The sequence below is a fragment of the Enhydra lutris genome, unplaced genomic scaffold (assembly GCF_002288905.1).
Source record: "Enhydra lutris kenyoni isolate GAN:26980312 unplaced genomic scaffold, ASM228890v2 scaffoldscaffold3, whole genome shotgun sequence".
In the NCBI taxonomy this organism is placed as follows: Eukaryota; Metazoa; Chordata; class Mammalia; order Carnivora; family Mustelidae; genus Enhydra; species Enhydra lutris.
The window spans coordinates 58,075,640-58,096,552 of record NW_019154087.1 but is presented as its reverse complement, the minus strand read 5'-3'; the positions used below and the strand labels follow the sequence as shown (position 1 = coordinate 58,096,552).

General features: G+C 34.1%; 1 protein-coding gene across 4 annotated transcripts in view; it reads left to right on the top strand.

Annotated features, from left to right (window-relative positions):
- The window catches only part of LOC111156516 (SPARC/osteonectin, cwcv and kazal like domains proteoglycan 3), a 476,005-nt gene that overhangs the window by 277,939 nt on the left and 177,153 nt on the right, over positions 1–20,913 (top strand). For 3 of the 4 annotated variants that reach the window (XM_022517482.1, XM_022517474.1, XM_022517464.1), the window contains one exon: positions 18,319–18,442. The exons of the other annotated variant lie outside the window; for it this stretch is intronic. In XM_022517482.1, the coding sequence (XP_022373190.1) occupies positions 18,319–18,442 (124 nt within the window). The remainder of the gene's footprint in view (positions 1–18,318; positions 18,443–20,913) is intronic. 4 annotated transcript variants of the gene reach the window in all.

The following is a 20,913-nucleotide window of genomic DNA, read 5'->3' as shown; positions in this document are numbered from 1 at the left end:
ATCTAGGTTCTTTCCATAGTTTGGCTATTGTGGACATTGCTGCTATAAACATTCGGGTGCACCTGCCCCTTCAGATCACTACATTTGTAACTTTAGGGTAAATAACCAGTAGTGCAATTGCTGGGTCATAGGGTAGTTCTGTTTTCAACTTTTTGAGGAACCTCCATGCTGTTTTCCAGAGTGGTTGCACCAGCTTGCATTCCCACCAACAGTGTAGAAGGGTTCCCCTTTCTCCACATCCTTGCCAGCATCTGTTGTTTTCTGACTTAATTTTAGCGATTCTGACTGTTGTGAGATGGCATCTCATTGTGGTTTTGATTTGTATTTCCCTGATGCTGAGTGATGTGGAGCACTTTTTCATGTGCTTGTTGGCCATCTGGATGTCTTCTTTGCAGAAATTTCTGTTCATGTCCTCTGCCCATTTCTTGATTGGATTATTTGTTCTTTGGGTGTTGATCTTGATAAGTTCTTTATAGATTTTGGACACTAGCCCTTTATCTGATATGTCATTTGCAAATATCTTCTCCCATTCTGTCCATTGTCTTTTGGTTTTGTTAGCTGTTTCCTTCACTGTGCAAAAGCTTTTGATCTTGATGAAGTCCCAATAGTTCATTTTTGCCCTTGTTTCTCTTGCCTTTAACGATGTTCCTAGGAAGAAGTTGTTGCAGCTGAGGTCAAAGATGTTGCTGCCTGTGTTATCCTCAAGGATTTTGATGGATTCCTTTCTCACATTGAGGTCCTTCATCCATTTTGAGTCTATTTTTGTGTGTGGTGTAAGGAAATGGTCCAATTTCATTTTTCTGCATGTGGCTATCCAATTTTCCCAACACCATTTGTTGAAGAGACTGTCTTTTTTCCATTGGACATTATTTTTCCTGCTTTGTCAAAGATTAGTTGACCATAGAGGTGAGGGTCTATTTCTGGGCTATCTATTCTGTTCCATTGATCTATGTATCTGTTTTTGTGCCAGTACCATACTGTCTTGATGATGACAGCTTTGTAAGAGCTTGAAGTCTGGAATTGTGATGCCACCAACTTTGGTTTTCTTTTTCAATATTCCTTTGGCTATTCGAGGTCTTTTCTTGTTCCATATAAATTTTAGGATTATTTGTTCCATTTCTTTGAATAAAATGGATGAGATTTTAATAGGGATTGCATTAAATGTGTAGATTGCTTTAGGTAGCATAGACATTTTCACAATATTTGTTCTTCCAATAACTGCTTATTCTTGGTATTTGAACATGGATATAAACAGGGAAAGGAAAGAACATTGCACTTTATAAGCAAGGTATTGTATGTGGAAAATGTAATGTCTTAATTGAACAGCATTTAAAATCAGATAAAAAATTGTACATGTATTTTCAATAGGGCTATTGCCCCTCTAAATATAATCCGAGAGGGTATTCTTACAGAATTTGAGGGAACAGTTTATTAGTTACTAAATTATTATTATCATTATTATTATTTTAAAAATTTATTTATTTTTTTGAGAGAGAGCAAGAGTGCAGGTTGTGGGGCATCAGAGAGAGAGGGAGAGAGAAATTTAAGCACACTCTAGTCTGAGCACAGAGCCCAACTTGAGGTTTGACCTTACGACCCTGAGACCACAACCTGAGCTGAAATCAAGTGTCTGATATTAACCCACCGTGCCACCCAAGTGTCTCTACTAACTATTAATTATTAAAATAGAAGTTGAGATTATTTTTTGGTCTGAAAATAATTGTGACATAAATGTCTGTTGTTAGTTTCTTCTGATGCCACTTAGGGGTAGAGGTCAGAGGTCACAGGGAAATGGCAGAAGTTAAAATCTCTCTTGCCAGCAGTTGGGCTGCATGGAAATGAAGGCAGCATTTTAAAATTCTGTCAAGGACAGAAGTCTGAAAACTGAGTTCAAATAGTTCATTAGAAAAAACAGATCTAAAAACCTTTCCACAAAGTTATTTCAAATGATATCTGCAGAATGTAGCCTAAAGCAAATGCCAAAGGTGACAATTTTCTGTTACAAGATGTATAATTTTCCTCATATCCTCGAGAAAACTGAGGTTCCGCAGATGTGACCATGCATGCTGTGTGGCTCTAAGTATGCCGACAGGATCCTGAGAACCCACAGGGTTCTCATGGTTATTGAATACAAAACTCAATGAATAATTCATAAACCACATTTTAATTTCTTCTCATGTTCTATATTTAGTAAAGCTTCACCAATTACTCAACATCTGCATTTCATTCCAATCTAAGGGTTTGTAAAATTTAGCTTCACCAAAGGGATTATTATATCATAATTTATTTTCTCTTGATGACAATGATAGAGATGCTATTTGAACAATAATCTTCACATAAAAAAATACCTTAACTTTGAAAGGAAATCTGTCTCCTAATTGTTCACTCAAGTGGTTGTGTAAATTGATGTGTGGAACTTAGAAAAAAATGTTAGATGATTTCTCAGTAGGATTGAGACATACTCGCACACTTGCTTAAAGTGAATTTTAAAAAATTACTTTAATGCTGTAATGTGATTTATATTAATTATCCTAAAATAGAATGGATTTTCAAATTCTCATCTTGCATATTAGGAAATTCACAAGCGTTGTATTGACTTTAACATGTGTTTTGCTGAGAATGGCATTTCTGTTCTCTTTATTTCTTCACAGTTTTAAATCCAAGATTGCAGTTCTATACTTGGGGAACTTAGAGAAGTTAATAATTATTTTTTTTTAATAAATTGCACTTATAGGGATGCCTAAGTGACTCAGTTGGTTAAATGTCTGCCTTCAGCTCATGTCATGTTCCCAGCTTCCTGGGTGTGAGTCCCAAGTCGGGCTCCTTGCTCAGTGAGGTGACTGCTTCTCCCTCTGCCTGCTGCTCTCCCTGCTTGTGCACTCTTTCTCTCTCTCTCTGAAAAATAAATGAATGAAATATTTAATTAAATAAACAAATAAATGATTAGTAAAAATAAATTGTACTTAGAATGGGGGGCTTGATATCTGACTTGAAATCAAGAAGACTAGGAATTAGTTTCTACCCTTTTCTTTTTTATTATATTAAAATAAGATGTGTTTTAGATATTAATATGTCTATATTGTTTTAAATATCTGTTATTTATGGCTACATTATGTTTAGCCACTTTACCCTCCAATTCCAGTCATATGACACAATAAAAATTAATTTATTATACACATATTAAACTGAGAGGAATATTCCTCAGTGAAGGGAGGCTGTCTTCCTTCTGTTGATGTAGGGACAAGACTCTTAACTGTAAGTGTTTTTATAGAGTTCCTTTTTCTTTATTTTTTTTAAAGATTTTATTTATTTATTTAACAGACAGAGATCACAAGTAGGCAGAGAAGCAGGCAGAGAGAGAGGAGGACGCAGGCTCCCTGCTGAGCAGAGAGCCAGACGCAGGCCTCGATCCCAGGACTCTGGGATCATGACTTGAGCTGAAGGCAGAGGCTTAACCCACTGAGCCACCCAGGCGCCCCTATAGAGTTCCTTTTTCTACAAAAGCCATAGTGGTACATAAATATAGATCTATATTTATATCCACTGGAATTTATGAGACAGGATTACTATAAGGGTATATTTGGTCTGTCACTAGGAAGTGAGTAGAGGAATTCAAGAATACTGAAAATTCTCACCAAAGGACATATAGGTAAAGAACAAAATATAAATAATTAATACTTATCCCATGCTGGATCTTCAACATAAAACCCCAGTGCTTGCCAGTCTGCTATGCTACCACCCATGATGCACTTCTTTACCTAAACTTGGATGTCTGGATAATATACCAATAGGATTAAAATAAGCCAAAAGCTATTTTGCATATTTGCACCCAAATCCTAAGTAATTCAAGTTTAATTTTTGTCAAACCAATGTAAATAAACAAAATAAGCAAACACACACCCAAGAAAATATATTTCCAACAAGAAACTCAGAGTACACAAATATTATTTGATCTAGTCCATAGCCATGGGGCACTTTGATGACTCCAACGGTTGAACATCTGACTCTTGGTTTTGACTCAGGTCATAATCTCTGGGTGTTGGGATCTAGCTCCATCCAGTGGCAGCAGGGGGTCTGCGTGGGATTCTCTTCCCTCACCCTCTGCCCTTCCCTTGCTCTCTCTCTCTCTCACTCTCTCTCAAATAAATAGAAAAATCGTAACAAATTTAAAAAAAAAAGTCTACAGCTGTGTTGCAATAGATTATGTTACTCATTTAAACATCTCTTCAATATAGAAAGACACTGACCAACATTTAGGTGTGCTTCTTAACTTAGCCTTGTGGTCCCTCACCTAAGGATTCACCAACCTTTTATTCAGCCTAGGAATTCCACTTCCCAGCCTTGGGTCAGTATTGTAACAGTAAACATGATAAATCATTAGCCAGCATTCTACTCCTTGCAGTCAGTGCTAATGGGGAACTTGGGAAATGTAGACTGCTCTTTGTCTACTTTTTGTTTTATTGCCTTTAAATGGTCAAAAAGAAAAAAAAAAAGCTGTCAGAAGGACAAAAGAGACTGTGGCAAATTATTTTTCAAAGAAAATTAGCATGAGATTATAAATTAAATAGATTCTATTATTCTAAAAAGTTAAGTGAGAAGCAAAAAAATGCAGTAAATTCACAATGTTTTTAAGAGTTAAAGTATTGTTGAAAAGAAGACGCCTGCATAAATCACTTCTCCATACAGTTGTGAAGAGCCAAGTTGCTCATTTCCTAATGTTTACTTGCTACATGAGTAATAAAGAGCGTGTTAAAAAAGAGTCCTTGATAGACTGAAGTTGCTGAGGGAAATAATGTAAAATGCCCTTCACATTTTTTTTAATGCTATAGCATAAAATGATTGTTAGGAAAAATAAGACTCTTGTTTGAATTCAGAGACAGTTCTATTATTTTATTCTATTCAAATTCATGGGCTTTTTTTTTTTTTAATTAAGAGCGAGGTAGATGTCTATAAGAAAGTAGTGACACTGTAAACAAGGTAGCAAGTACCTCTGCTTCTTTTTTTTTTTTTTTAAAGATTTTATTTATTATTGGACAGAGAGAGAGAGAGATCACAAGTAGGCAGAGGCAGGCAGAGAGAGAGGAGGAAGCAGGCTCCCCGCTGAGCAGAGAGCCCGATGCGGGGCTCGATCCCAGCACCCCGGGATCACGACCTGAGCCGAAGGCAGAGGCTTAATCCACTGAGCCACCCAGGCGCCCCCAAATTCATGGGCTTTTAATATGGCCAGCCATAATGACTTTTAACAAGGACTTACTTTACAAATTTATATAACAACTTTATCTAGTAAGAAAGTAAAACTGTAGAATTTCTGCTTCTTAAGTAGACAGGAAAATAGGAACCATCCTTTGTGGTCAACCAGGGAGCCCTATCCTCCCTCTTCTCTTCCCTCCTCTTCTCCCTCCCTCCTCCTTCTTTCTTTCTTGCTTTCTTTTTGTTTGCTTTCCTTTACTTACCCATGCAATGATACTTACTGAGTACATACCTTGTGCCAGTCTCAGGGAAGCATACTGGAGGAAGGATGAGGAGTTGTGTTTAAAAGGTGAACAGATTAATGGAGAAGGAAGAGAGCTCGTATAAAGTTTTAGAAAAGAGTAACAGAGCACAAAAACAGAAAATCACCCCTGAACATAGAACAAAGTCTATGGATCACACTTTCTTAAATAAATTCCTGGTATAATGCAATGGCTTCTCTCCTGTAAACCCTGGATTCCATGGAGACTATATTTTTCCCCATCACATGACACTTAGTCCATCTACCTACTATTATCTTTCAACTTGCTCCCAGTGACCACTACTTCTAAATGCCAAAGAACTAAAGGAAGTCCCCATTGCCTTTATCACTTGTTCTTCTACCAATCAAACTGAGAGTCAGATGAGGCACATTGATAAGATTGTTGTTTTTATTGTTCTTCCATAAAAATGGCAATTTTAGATATTTCCACTCTTCAAGACTCTAGCACTGTTTCCCTAAAGGTAGTCAAGTAAGAAGTAAAAATGGTGGCATAATGCACTGAGACATAAGGTGAGTTTAAAGTACATTCTTCCTGATGGAAGAATAAGTGAGATCTGGCTATGTTTCTGTGGTTGAGACTAAGCACATATTTGCAGAGTCGTACAGTCTTGTGATGGTTGAAGGACAATACATAAGTCCCAAGGTATTGCATGGGCCATACATTCCTCTTTTAGATATAAAGGGAGTCATTAGAGTAATTATAGGACAAAATACACTCTTACCATGAATTTCTACATAGGATTGAGTAAGATATCTCTCCAAACCAGAGACTTCATTACTATAGTTCTCTTCTTGTGAAAAAGATAAGATCTCTCTTCTTCCAAGTATCCTTCCAGTAATAGGCTGAGTGGTTGTTCCAAAGATATGTCCATAACTTAATTTGCAGAATCTGTGAGTACTATCTTATATGACAAATGAGTGACTACTATTTATATGGCAAAAACTGTGATTAAGTTAAAGATCTTGGGAAGAGGAGGTCATCCCAGGTTGTTGGAGTGGACCTTAAAAGTAATCACAATGTCTCCTTTTAAGAGAGAGACAGAGGGGGATGCCTGGGTGTCTCAGTTGGTTAAGCAGCTGCCTTTGGCTCAGGTCATGATCCCAGCGTCCTGGGATCGAGTTCAACATCGGGCTCCTTGCTCAGCGGGGAGCCTGCTTCTCCTTCTGCCTCTACCTGCCATTCTGTCTGCCTGTGCTCGCTCTCTCTCCCTCTCTCTCTGACAAATAAATAAAATCTTAAAAAAGAGAGAGAGAGAGAGAGAGAGTTTTGACACAAACACAAATAGGTTGGAGGGCAAGACTGTGTAAAAATGGAGCAGAGAGAGATGGGTCATAAGCCAAGGAATGACAGCCATCACCTATAGCTTCCCAAGTGTATGTAGTTCTGCCAATGCATTGATTTTACTCCAGGGAAACTGATTTTGAACTTTTGACCTCCATAACTATGAGAGATTAAACTTTTGTTTTAAACCAGAAAGTTTTCAGTAATGAGTTCAGTAAACATAGGAAGCAAATTTATTCTCAAATTTTGGAAAGTCTATTTCTGGAAGCACGATCTAACCAAAAGAAAATCAGGAATGTGAGTAAGCAAATAGCACATCGGCTGAAATACTTGATATGGTGACTCCAGAGAATGCTGTGCTTAAATTCAATTTATATACAATCCCATGCTGTGACTGAGATGACCTCTGTTGCTGTTCAGCTGCTTACTTGTGAAGTTAAAAGTATTTTTAGGCTACAAAAGGTAGGACTTTGCTAAACGTGGCTCCTTGTCTCCCAAAGTCAAAGCTAGAAGAAATAGCAGAAGGAGGCTAGGAGTAGGTACCAGGCACAAGTACGTCTCCTGATGGTTTAGTAGATGTTATAGGGGCAATAGAAACTCAGAACTGGGGGTGTGGGGGTGCATGAGTAAGTCTGATTAAATGAGAAAAATAAGCATATGGATGGCTGTTAGAACATAATTAATAAGTCAATAAAAGGTATAAGTTACAAAGAGAGCCTGTGGGATACCAAACAGGTGGTAAAAGTGTACTTAGAGAGTTGTTAAATATTTTGTGACCTCAAACGTGAGTAGGAAGTTGGCCATATATGCTCTAAATTGTCCTTATTATTTGTTGGACCATAGGAAAACCTCACTGCAAACTATGCTCATCTTTTTGTCTCCAAATTGTGAGCTCTATGCATTCAATGCCTCTACCCACCTGGTACTCTCAGACTGTAAAATACTTTCTGGACACATTATCAGTATATTCATGAGAAAATTAATAAACAATATTTAGAAAGGTGAATAGCTACTATTTATAGGTTAGAAGATGACAGGTTATCAGGTGAGCTAGTGATAGGATTGTAATAATGCCTAATTCAGTTCCTAGGACATGGTCAGTAGCTGTAACTATAAGTAATAACATATTATAAATAAAAATAAACTATTTAAAAGGACTTTCTGATCACCTTTTAGATATTGTACACGTTATTGAGTTGTTTCTTGAAGAAAACGTCCTTGTCTGGCTGATTCTGATTCTATTCCTTATTACATCTATTCCTATCTGATTCTATTCCTTATTGCATCAGAAGGAGTCAACACTTGCTTAGAAGTATATGCTTTCCAAAAAAATAAATAGATAAAAAGAAGTATATGCTTTCAGAACAGGAATTGAATAAAACCTGCTGGAGAGAAAAATACTCTGGAGTCAAAAACTCCCAACTTTCTTTATAATATTATTAGTTTACCTGAAAAATGAGGGCTAATGTAAGAGCTAATGCATAGTGAAGGTTTTGTACTCTTAACCCTTCTCTCAGGCTACAATTCAGGCTCAAGCACAACATGGTAGCTTCTTTCTCCTTTCTTATTTCTATAACTTTCCTTTTCCAATGAAGCAGTAAGCAAAGCAGAGGTCAATAACAATGACGTTCATAAAGACAAGACATGAAGAAAAACTATTTTCCTTCCCTGAACTTTAAATGAAATTTAGTGACTGTTTTCTTAAATAAAATGTGGTATTTAATTGTTGAAAGCTTCTGCAAGAGCTGTCAGGTCTATTTGTTGAAGAGTAGCTAAAAATATGTCCTTCTGTTTAGAAAAAAAAATCAAAAGAATTTTTCATAATCAAGACACATTTTTGGTGTTGAGATCCAAAAGTTCTTTCTGTAGTTTGGATATTAACCCTTTTGTGGATATATCATTTGCAAATACCTTCTTCCATTTAGCAAGCTGTCTTTTTGTTTTGCTGATGGTTTCCTTTGCTGTGAAGAAGCTTTCTGTTTTGATGTAGTCCTCAATAGTTTATTTTTGCTTTTGTTTCCCTTGCCTCAGAAGATATATCTAGAAAAATGCTGTTATAACCCATGTCTGAGAAATTACTGCTTCTGTTCTCTTCTAGGATGTTTATGGCTTCAAATCTCATATTTATGTCTCTTGTCCATTTTGAGTTTATTTTTGTGTATGGTGTCAGAAAGTGGTCCAGTTTCATTCTTTTGCATGTAGTTGCCCCATTTTCCCATCACTTTTTATTGAAAAATTTGTCTTTTCTTTATTGTATATTCTAGTTTCCTTTGACATAGATTAATTGACCATATAAATGTGGGTTTATGTCTGGGCCCTCTATTCTATTCTGTTGACCTGCATATCTATTTTTGTGCTAGTACCATACTGTTTTGATTACTACAGGCTTGTAGTATTACTTGAAATATGGAATTGTGATACCTCCAGCACTGTTATTCTTTTTCAAGATTGCTTTGGCTATTTCAGGTCTTGAGTGGTTCCATCCAAATTTTAGTTTATTTGTTCTAGTTCTTTGAAAAATGCTGTTGGTATTTTGATAGGGATTGCATTGAATCTATAGATGCTTTGGGTGGTAAGGGCATTTTAACATTAATTTTTCCATTTCATGGGCTTGGAATCAAAAAGACATAACAAGTCTTGGTGAGGAGGTGGAGAAGAAATAACAAGTGTTGGTGAGAATGTGGAGAAAAAGGAACCCCTATGCATAGTTGGTAGAAATATAAATTGGTATGGCTATTGTGGGAAACAGTATGGAGTTTCCTCAAAAAATTAAATAGAAACACCATATGATCCAGTAATTCCACTGTGGATTATTTACCCAAAGAAAACAAAAACACTAATTTAAAAAGATGTTTGCACCCCTATTTATTTGCACCCCTATTTATTTATTATTTACAATAGCCTAGATATGCAAGCAATGTATCAATAGAAAAATGGAGAAGGAAAATATGGCATATATATGTATAGGGATACAGGTCAGCCACAAAAAAGAATGAAATCTTGTTAGATGTAGTGGAATATTACACAGCTATAAAAAGGATGAAATCTTGCCTTTTTGCAACAACATGGATGGATCTAGAGGGTATTATACTAAATGAATTAAGGCAGACTGAGAAAGACAAATATGATTTGTCTATATGATTTCACTCACACACGGAATCTAAAAACCAAAACAATTGGATTTGCAAACAGAGAAAAAACAGAGTCTAACCTATAAATATGGAGAACAAACTGAGGGTTGCCAGAAGGAAGGAAGGTGGGGAGATGGGCAGAATAGGTGAAGAGAAGTGGAAGGTAGCTATGTTCACCACTATACCACCAGCGCAGACATAGGTAAAGAGAAGTGGAATACACAACCTTTCCCCTTTAGAATGAATAGGTGGCAAGAATAAAGGCACAGCATAGGGAATTTGGTCAATGATACTGTTGTAGTGTTGTATGTGGATACATGGTAGTTATACTTGTAGAGAGCATAACATAATGTATAAACACATTGAATCACTATGTTGTACAACTGAAACTAATGCAACACTGTGTTTAAACTATACTTAAAAACAAATTAAAAAGAACAAAAAATACGTATTTGATCACACAGAATATTTTCTTATGTCTTTTGATAAATATTAGTTATTTTATTTTAGTAGATTTTTTTCTCAAGTTACATATCTGTCATTTTTATTTTTTTAACATTTCTTTTTTTAATTAACATATACTGTATTATTTGTTTCAGGGGTACAGGTCTGTGATTCATCAGTCTTACACAATTCACAGCCTTCACCATAGCACATACCCTCCCCAATGTCCATCACCCGGCCGCCCCACGCCTCCCATCTATCTCCCCTCCAGCAACCCTTAATTTGTTTACTGGCATTAAGAGTCTCTAATGGTTTGTCTCCCTCTCTGGTTTCATCTTGTTTCATTTTTCCCTCCCTTCTCCTTTGATAAACAAGACAGAGTGTCATTATTATTTTAAAAATGTGACTCTGTTTTTTCCAAATACAGGATCTCCTTGATCTTTAAGAGCCACCCATTCTTGTGAACTCAAATTTTAGGTCAGACTTTGTTCAGTGTTGGCACTCTAGAACAACTTCATGTTAAAGTAATAATATAGTTAATATTTAAAACTTGCTTTATTGGGGCACCTGGGTGGCTTAGTCACTAAGCATCTGCCTTCAGCTCAGGTCATGATCCCAGGGTCCTGGGATAGAGTCCAGCATGGGACTCCCTGCTCAGCAGCAAACCTCCTTCTCCCTCTCTCACTCCCCCTGCTTGTGCTCCCTCTCTCACAGTCTCTCTCTCTGTCAAATAAATGAATAAAATCTTAAAAAAATAAAAATATAAACAAAGCTTCCTTTATGAACATTATAATTGAAAAAAATAATTTCTGAATTTCTCAATTATTATTTTAAATATAGGAAGCTAGAATTCATAAACACCCTCATGTCTAGAATGAAATTACACCTGTCAATACAAATTAAATTGGACCAATTCATGTATTAGTAAATTAATATTTATATTGATTCCCTAAATCAGAATCACATATATGGTGATATTTATTATACTGTATGCAATTTCAGTTTTAATCAGCTAGATATGTTCTCTAGACAACACTTACTGGTGTAGATCTTTTTTTTAAGTAAAATTTAAAGTAATTGTAATTTTTCACCTGTTAAGTAAAACAGATATAGAAATTTATGTAATATGGAATGTGGTTTTCATGACATTTAAAACTTTCTATGCACATTATGGCAAGGAAACCATTAGTGACAAAGGAACAAATCGAGCCCTGAAGTCCATATCTGTAATCATAACCATTAGAAACTTGAGCAAGATAACTAAGCTCCCTCCACCTCTCTGTTTCTAGCTTCAGAATGTAAAGAATAACACATATTGTATGACTGCCAAAATAATAAATAATGTTGCAATATATGAGTCTAACACATGATAGACTATCAACACACATGAGAACTTAAGCTTTAATTTGTGTAAATACTTGACTCAGTTCCTAAAATATTATTTGATGAAATTTTATTGGCTTGAAAACAAAAAGTAACTTTCCAGCTTTTTTTCCAATGAATACATTTATACATATTTGTTAATTAAATAATTCATTTATCATCTGTAAGATCATGAACTCCCAATCTGTCATTCTGTATTTTGCTGGAAGTAGATTTAGGGACATTTCTAATCCATAATAACTCCACCAATGACTTAATCTTACATAATCAAGATTCTTTGCAGTTAAATATACTTTTTCCATAGCTAAATAAAGAGGGCTTTAGTAATTAAAATAATGTTTGAAATTAATTATGTGGAAACAGTAAGAACTATAATCTGAATTTGACATCATCTACATTTTATACATCTTAAACCTTTATTATTCATTTACTCTACTGGGGTTCAGATTGAGAAAGATATTATAAGTGTCATTTATAGTAATGTCTATTTTGAAGTTTGAAGTTATTCATTAAAGTCTTTAGTAATTGTGAATATGCTTAGTGCTTAATAAAAAATTATTTATTTGATAGACTATATCATTTAAATATCATAACTGATCCATGATTCAAATCTCATAAAGATAGCATAGCTTTAAAATAAAGTCAGGAGGGGTACCTGGGTGGCTCAGTGGGTTAAAGCCTCTGCCTTCAGCTCAGGTCATGATCCCAGAGTCCTGGGATCAAGCCCCACATCCTCCTCTCTCTCTGCCTGCCTCTCTGCCTACTTGTGATCTCTGTCTGTCAAATAAATAAGTAAAATCTTTAAATAAAAAATAAAATAAAGTCAGGGAAGCATTCTTTGACAAAAAATTAGCCTCACTAATTGGTTTATTGTGTTAGCAAGATCTATGTTCAAATATTGGTTGTTGAAATAAACCTCACTTAAACTGTATTCTACTTAAGTGGCAATATAACTCTACAATATTATTTTAAAATTTGTTCAAAGAAAGTGTGAAACATTATTAATTATCCACATCTCTTTAAAGTCTAAATTCTGATGTTTAATTTTATTACTCTATAAAAAATATGCTCTCTAAATCACTGATTACTTTGATTTCTTGGCAACACTTCTGTATGATATAAGTTATCTTAGTAAATACAGTTGGAATAAGAATTTATTACTACAATTGATTTTTAGAATGCATTCAATTTATGCTATGAATAGTTTTTTTTTTTAAGATTTTATTTATTTATTTGACAGACAGAGATCACAAGTAGGCAGAGAGGCAGGCAGAGAGAAAGGGGGAAACAGGCTCCCTGCTGAGCAGAGAGCCCCATGCGGGGCTTGATCCCAAGACTCTGGGATCATGACCTGAGCCGAAGGCAGAGGCTTTAACCCACTGAGCCACCCAGGCGCCCCGCTATGAATAGTTTTTAAAGATACATTTTATTAATTACTCATATTATTGACTTTGAAATACATTTACAAGTGAGCTTTTTCTACGAATCTTAGTTCTTTGTACTCTGTAAGGAATAAGTAGAGTTTCTGTTCATATTGCAGAATAAACTAAGCCATTTATTTTTAACATTTGTAATTTAGTAGTCATAATTAATAATGTTTTCTAATATAAATAAATGTTTGTTTTGTCTTTGCAGAATATGTCTTCTTATTTAAAATTAAAATTGATTGCTTATGCCTTGATTCATTGCTTAAATTATTATCGTACATGGTACAATAACCACAAGAAGCAAATAGTGGCCATTACAGTTTTAATAAGTTCTGGATAGGGGTTTTGAAATTTCATATAACTGTGTTGCCCGAAAAGATCATTTCCTCCACTTTGCTAATATCATCTGTCCTTTTCCAAGGCCCATGGTGGGGAAAAAAATGTAATAAGGGCAGTCTTGCCTTGTTTCTTAAAGAGACATGGCCAATAGGGAACAAATCAGAAATTGTTAGTTATGTCTTAAGAAATAATTCTTCTACAAGTCTGGCAGAACTTGAAAAACTGGCTCCCTAAAGGAACTGAAATGTTAGGGGTATTAACAAAACAAGAAATATATTACATCAGGCTGTTCTCAGCTGAGCTATTCACAGAATATCTGTATTCACTTGAATATTGTTGTATCAGATTAAAATAAAATTCTTTTGTTGGAGCAAAGTTAATATAAGTGCATATAGAAAGAAGCAAATACGCTTACGGAATTAAGACTTAAATACTGATGATTCGCCTCCTAAGGTAAATATATAATGAATAAATTGGTATCCTTTTCTGTTTGCATATTTATGGCCTAAAGAAATGAGAATTTATTATGTGTGATGTCAGATTTAGGAACTAGAGAATTTTAGAAAAATATCTAATTATTTATAGTATAAATATGGTATTCTTTATTTTTATGATTTATTGATGATGCTTTTTGATGTTATAATATAGGTATTATTTAATTCTTAGGTGTACTTTCATAGAAATCATGCATCTTTAAACACAGCCATGTTTATCTTCCCTCTTCCATTAGTTATCATAAGACTGGTCTTCCTCCTTTCGTTTGGTACCTTGAGATAGGTGAAGTTTGCACCTTTAGCATTCCAACCCGTCTCCTGCCCCCACTCAGCATCATCCTTCACACCATAATGATTTATTTGTTTCACTTGGTAACACTGTCAAGTTCTAAAATCATAACATATGGCACATATGCACTGTCTATGCTTCTAATTTTTTAGTGTCTTTTGTAAGTAATTTTATTAAAGATTTATAGACTCATGGATTGCTCAAGATCAAATGATCCATGCTGATGAAACCTAGCATTGTATAAGGGAAGAAATTAAGACCCAGGGAGTACTTACTTGTCAAGACTGATTAATGACATGGTCATGTATAAAAATTAAATCAAACTGGAATGAGATTTTTTTTCCTGCTAATAATTTTGGTAACATCATTTGGGTTCTTTCCAAAATCAATGTAAAACCTAAAACATGGACATTGTGTTCAAATTATATTGTTAAAATGCACAACATAATTAACTAAACAGAAAACCAAATAGACCATAATTGAATAAACAGAGGTAGCAGTAATTAACATTGTAGTTATTAGAAAAATAAGAGACTGTTGAGCTTTCATGTGTGACTGCTGCTTCAAGTCTTAATACTGAAGACCAGAGTGAGAGTAAATCAGGAACACAGGAGACAACTCAGGTAATAAGTTGGTAACAACTCAACTGCCACAAAGTAAGTCACGTAATGGAGCACTAGCAATGGTACCAATTCTTCTGAGTAATTTAATTTTCCACCTACTAGAATCATAATAACAGATACATTGGTATGAAGTTAACTTAGTGTCTGAAAAGTGGAATATTTAAATAAGAAGATTTTGAGAAAAATCCTTGACTTTATTTGTCATAGATTATCATTTAATTGTTTTAATTATTTGGGTTCAAAAATACGATTTTTTTACTCTTTAAGGGAAAGGATTATCACCATATATAGGTTGCCACTGTAAAATCAGTAAATAAATTTTTAACTCAGTCTTCAAAATTGAAGTATGTATTTTTGAAAAAGGTAGACCTTTAAGAAGTTTATTTGAGCAGAGTTGCCTTTGGAAGCATAGTTTCTAAATAATTTCAGCATTTTTTCAGCCAACTTGAATTTTGTACTTCATTAAGGGGGAAATTTTATTACCCTGTTTGATAATAATTCAAAATAATTAACTGCTAATGACTTTTGATATATCAAAAAAAAAGACATACTTTTAAAGGTTAATAATCTTTTACATTTAGAATACTCAGAATAATATGCCTAGTGATGTTTTTGCTTATGTTAGTTTCGTACCTGTCATTCCTCCTGTCATGGATGCCAGATACTCATTTCGATAGCCTGAGCCAGTTCTGCCTTTTCCTAAGCCCTTCACTTTGCCCATCTTGGGCTGCCTTGACTGTCTCTCTCTTAGAAGCACAATTGTTCTTCCTTAACTAGGACCTTCAAAATGTAATTAAAAATCAAACAAAAAAAGATAATCTCCAACCATATGCAATTATATATGTTTATGTATTACATACATAGATATTAAATTAAACATTAGACATTTTTAGTTATGACCTCATCTACTTCACTAATTTTCCTAAGAGCAAGACAAATATTTTATTAGACAGGATTGTGAGTAATGTTAATTCTGAGGAACATTCCTGATGTTCCTGATTCAAACAAATTCTGAATCACATGATAACATTATAAAATAGACTTTGGGTTACAAAAATGTCTTCCATGGTGAATGCAGTGAGTAGAAACACCATGTATAGGTAGCTGACGGTGGAAGTCTACAAAGTGTGAAGGGACAGCAAGATGCTTGCAAAGCCTTGCCCAACTCCTGCCTTTAGAAATGATCAGCATTACTCAGAATCCTCAAGTCCTTGTTAATGATAGTTTATTTGTTCTCCAGTCAGTACATTGTTAATTTTATGAATTTGTAGTAGTATTTTTTTTAGTCAAATGAGATTCCTAAAAATTCATTTGTACTTATACCTTAATTCTAACATGAATACATGGCTGGAAAAAGTATATTTCCCTTTATGTGCTTAAATTTAATTTGTCTTTCTACAGAAAATGAAATAATTTTCTTTATGTGTGAATTACATCAGTTGTTCATTCTCCAGGTGTTACGGTATGAATAGTATATATTAAATTATGAATATTGGTTAGGTTAACCTCATCTAATGCATTTATTTTAAAATAAACATAAGTAAATACTGGTTTCTGAATGGTATAGTTTGGCATCAACTCTTATTCAAAATGCAGGTACAAATACATACAATGTTATTATGTTTATAATGTTGATGGTACTTCAGCAAAATCTAACCAGGATGAAGTCTAAACAAAAAAATACACCATTTTTACTGATGCACTTTAGAAATTGGAAAGCAGTTTTGGCTTTGAAGGGAATAAGGATAACTAAAGCGGTTGTTTTGTGTGTGTGTATGTGAATATAAATGAATGTGTGTGTGTGTGTGTGTGTGTGTGTATGTTATATCTATCTCAAATACATATACACATATACAATTTGAGATACATATATATCCCAATATATACATCTGTATATACATCTGTATCCCAAGTACATATACATATGTATCCCAAAGCATACAGATTCTTCTAATAAAATACTTTCTGTTGATGAGGAACCGGAACTTGGCAATAATTTCTCCTAAGGTATCTGATTGCGTAATTTTATGCCTTATTTTGTTTATACAATGTGGAAAAACAATGCAAACAATTTTTTTTTTATTTCCCTCTGCTCCATTTCTATCATTTATAAGTCTGAAGTGGTACAGAGTAATGTTCCATGTTTTCCAGTTATTGTTTTAATTCCCATTAGGATATTGTGCCCATTATTTACTCAGTAATAGCAGCATGGTTGCTTTTCCCATTTTATTCTTATGACATGAACTCTACGGCCAGAAAAAAACTTAAAGTATGCTTTTGGCAAAATTTAAAAAATTAAAATAAAAGGAAGTGTTTAGAGCTATGATAGTTTCATGAAAATTTTTTGCGAGAAGCAGAGTTGGGGGTTGGAGGGGAAGAGAAGATAAAAAACCTTTTTTTCAGTGTGCATTCCAATTTTATCAATATTTGAAATACATAGTTTGAACTTCTTTCCCTATAATAAAAATTAATACTGTATTTCATAAGAGTATTTTAGGATTACTTTTTTGTCGGTTTGACTTATTCATGAAAAAAATGAAAAGGAAATAGAAGCAAATGTTTCTAGTAAAACATCTTTTCTCATCACAATAGACATCAAATTACTCTCTTTATAAACAATTTTAATGAATAAGAATGAGTGCTGGTTTACTAAAGAATATCTAAATATTAAATATTTTAATAGATTCCCTGTTGCTTTGTTTTTAGCACTTTACCCTATGTTTGTAAATCGTTTGCACAAATAGGCAGAGCAATAAGTAGTTTAATCAAAGTGGAAAAACAAATAATTCTAGGTAAGAGAAAAGAATGGGTTTTCCCAAGTTTTTCTAGGTCAAAGCCTCAAAATGGATCTATTTTAAGGTATTTCTACACAATAAAAAGAGTATTGGCTATCACGAAACCTACTAATCTGGCTTTCTAAATGTTAGCCTTTGCCGGAAATGTTCTTTATTGCTGTTTTCTCTCAAAATAAGCTTCTCTTATTTTCAGGGACATTGGGTACACCTGGGGAATTAAGTGTTCTTTTCAAATACTGTTCTTAATGGAATAGTTCTTTATTGCCAAGCAATTGTTGCTTCTTTTTCTGGGATTATCAAAAACACATCATAGCTACAAATTAAAACAAAAAATCTGTATCATGAAATATAGGTATGTGACCAGTAGACCAGTTTAAAGGAATATATTATTTTATAAAGGGAAAATCTTGATATGTAAAATAAAATATTATAATGAAGAATACCATATTGATTATTACTTTGAAAATACGCATGGAGTTTACTGATTATATAATTTACCATTAAGAGTTGGAATGGCATGCAGAAAAGGCATGACATTAATATCAATATATGTATTTTTAAAAATGCACTAAGTATGGTTATTGTTGTTGTTTTAACAGCATGAAAGATGTAGGAGTAGGCCATAAGCAATGGAGGAGTCCCGTATCATCCACCTGCAAGCAGTGCCCAGTGGTCTACACCAACCCTGTGTGTGGTTCAGATGGGCACACCTACTCTTCTCAGGTAAAGACAATTATAATCATTTCATATGAAACACATAATGTGTATTTAGTATTAAATGAATAAAATTATTATTTCTCCCATGTAGTCATCCAAATAATTTATTTAACTTTTTTTATTTTATTTTTTATTTTTTTTTAAAGATTTTATTTATTTATTTCACAGAGAGAGAGATCACAAGTAGGCAGAGAGGCAGGCAGAGAGAGAGAGAGAGAGAGAGGAGGAAGCAGGTTCTCCGCTGAGCAGAGAGCCCGATGCGGGACTCGATCCCAGGACCCTGAGATCATGACCTGAGCCGAAGGCAGCGGCTTAACCCACTGAGCCACCCAGGCGCCCCAATTTATTTAACTTTTAAAACAATGCAAGTAATCCCACTAGTTTGGAATTTGATTTAATGTGTATTTGTTGCTCCTATATCAGAATTTTAAAATTTGAAATACTGAAGTTGTGAACACTCTGAACACTCAAGTATTAAAAGCAACATTTCCTTTTTTGCTACTATGAAAGAGTTCAGAAATGTAAACATGTCATTCCATAATGTTAACAGTTATTATTATTATAACAGCAGTAGCATCTACCATCTGTCATTATCATTACTTCTTTTATCTCATATGTTATTTTCTATAGTATTACTAAAAAGCCTCCAGAAATTCCTTTTAACAAATGAGAAAACTAAAGATCAGAAAGATATAGAAAATTTTCACATATTTACTGACATTGAAACCAAGATGTGTTGCCATCTGATTTTGTGTGTCTCTTCTCTCCTTAACATTATTCTGCCTCTTTATTTGGTGTCCCATATTAACTCAGATATATAAGAGCTTTTAAGAACTTTACCTCATAAGACATTGATAAGTTTTCTTTGGTAATGTGACAGGAAAGAATGTAGGCTCACAAGCTCTTACATGAAATTTTGGGACCAGATAAATTTATGAAATTAGATTTTTTAAAAAAATATATCTTTTTTAAAAAAGATAATGTAGCATATTGTACTGTGTCCCCAGTGGGACCTTGCTCATTTGTTAAACATATTAATATATTATTAAGGAACTAGATGAATATTCACATTAAATAGAATCCATGAAATCTATAAAATAACATTACTTCAGTTCATATCTGAGTTTGCTTACTGCAAGGGGAATTCCAAAAAATTTTTAGCTATCTGAACATTTTGTTTTGTAGATACCTCTTTATGAACCATCCCTTCTCCTAGTAAATATGTCCTCACAAGTTCCACTTGAATTTATAATCACTAATCTAAACAGTAGCACTGTAATGATAAGATAGATTCATTTAGTAAATAAATATATGCATAGTACTTGTTTGTTGCTAAGTGCTGTGTTATTTTGGTGAAGCTGCCATGTGCTAATTTGCTGAGATTTTAAAGGAGTGTATTGCTTGGAGAGAATGGAAAATGTTACTGGTCATTTCAATATAAACTTGATCTTGGTGAATTTACCATGGTCCAGAATCTCAGCTTTGCAAGTTAAGAAAATTCATACTTCTGGCACAAGGGACAATGAATCTACCCCATATTATCAAATCCTACATGATAATGTGTAAATTTAACAATTTACTGATTTATTCAGTGACAATGAAGGTTGCAGATTGCAATATTCAAATTGGTGGGTAGAGGTACATGGCAAACAAATTTTAATCTTAATTGTACTTGATGAACACTGATGACTGAACAGGTTGAATGAAGGGAGAAACTGTAATTTTTACTGGCATCTAGCTAGGATAAGCATGTCTTTCTCAACCCTAGAAGTATGTGTACTGAGGTGGTAGTATGTTTATGTCCAGAGTGTCCCTGGAGCATGCGAACATTAGTCTACCACCTTTTGTTTGGGTCTCTCTTAAGGATGCTACTAATAGATGGTCAGTTCTGTTAAAATTTAGTGTCACAGAACACAAAGTTATCATCATGAGTGATTTCTTCCTTTTGGAGACATACAGGAGGACTTGCTTGATAATTTTAGAGAAATACAATCATATTCTACCCAAGATTAAATATACGTATCATAAATAGATTAATTCACATATATTTCCAATTCCGTGGGGTTTCCCCATTCTTCTTCTTTGTACTAAGCACCCTCGAACCCCCCCACCTTTCAAATCATATGGTTTTATGAATATTGTTAATAAAGCCAGTCTAAGTAACCCATTGAATTGTAACCATTCTAAGTAATCCATTGAATAATAAACCATTGCATTATTATTTTAATATTTATTTGCCTATGTATCACTTTCAATAGATGCCTTGTTGACAAAAAAGATGTGAAAAGAACATGGTTCAAATGAATATGAACTTGCAGTAAGTCCCAAATCACCATCGTTATTTCTGTTGATTTAAATTTAACTTGGTGATTTTTCAACTTTGGACCACCAATACTAATCTTAGAGCAGTGAGGCTGAGCTGTATAAAACAATGCAAACTAATTGGAGACCTTAGCCCAGTAAGAACTTATATTAAA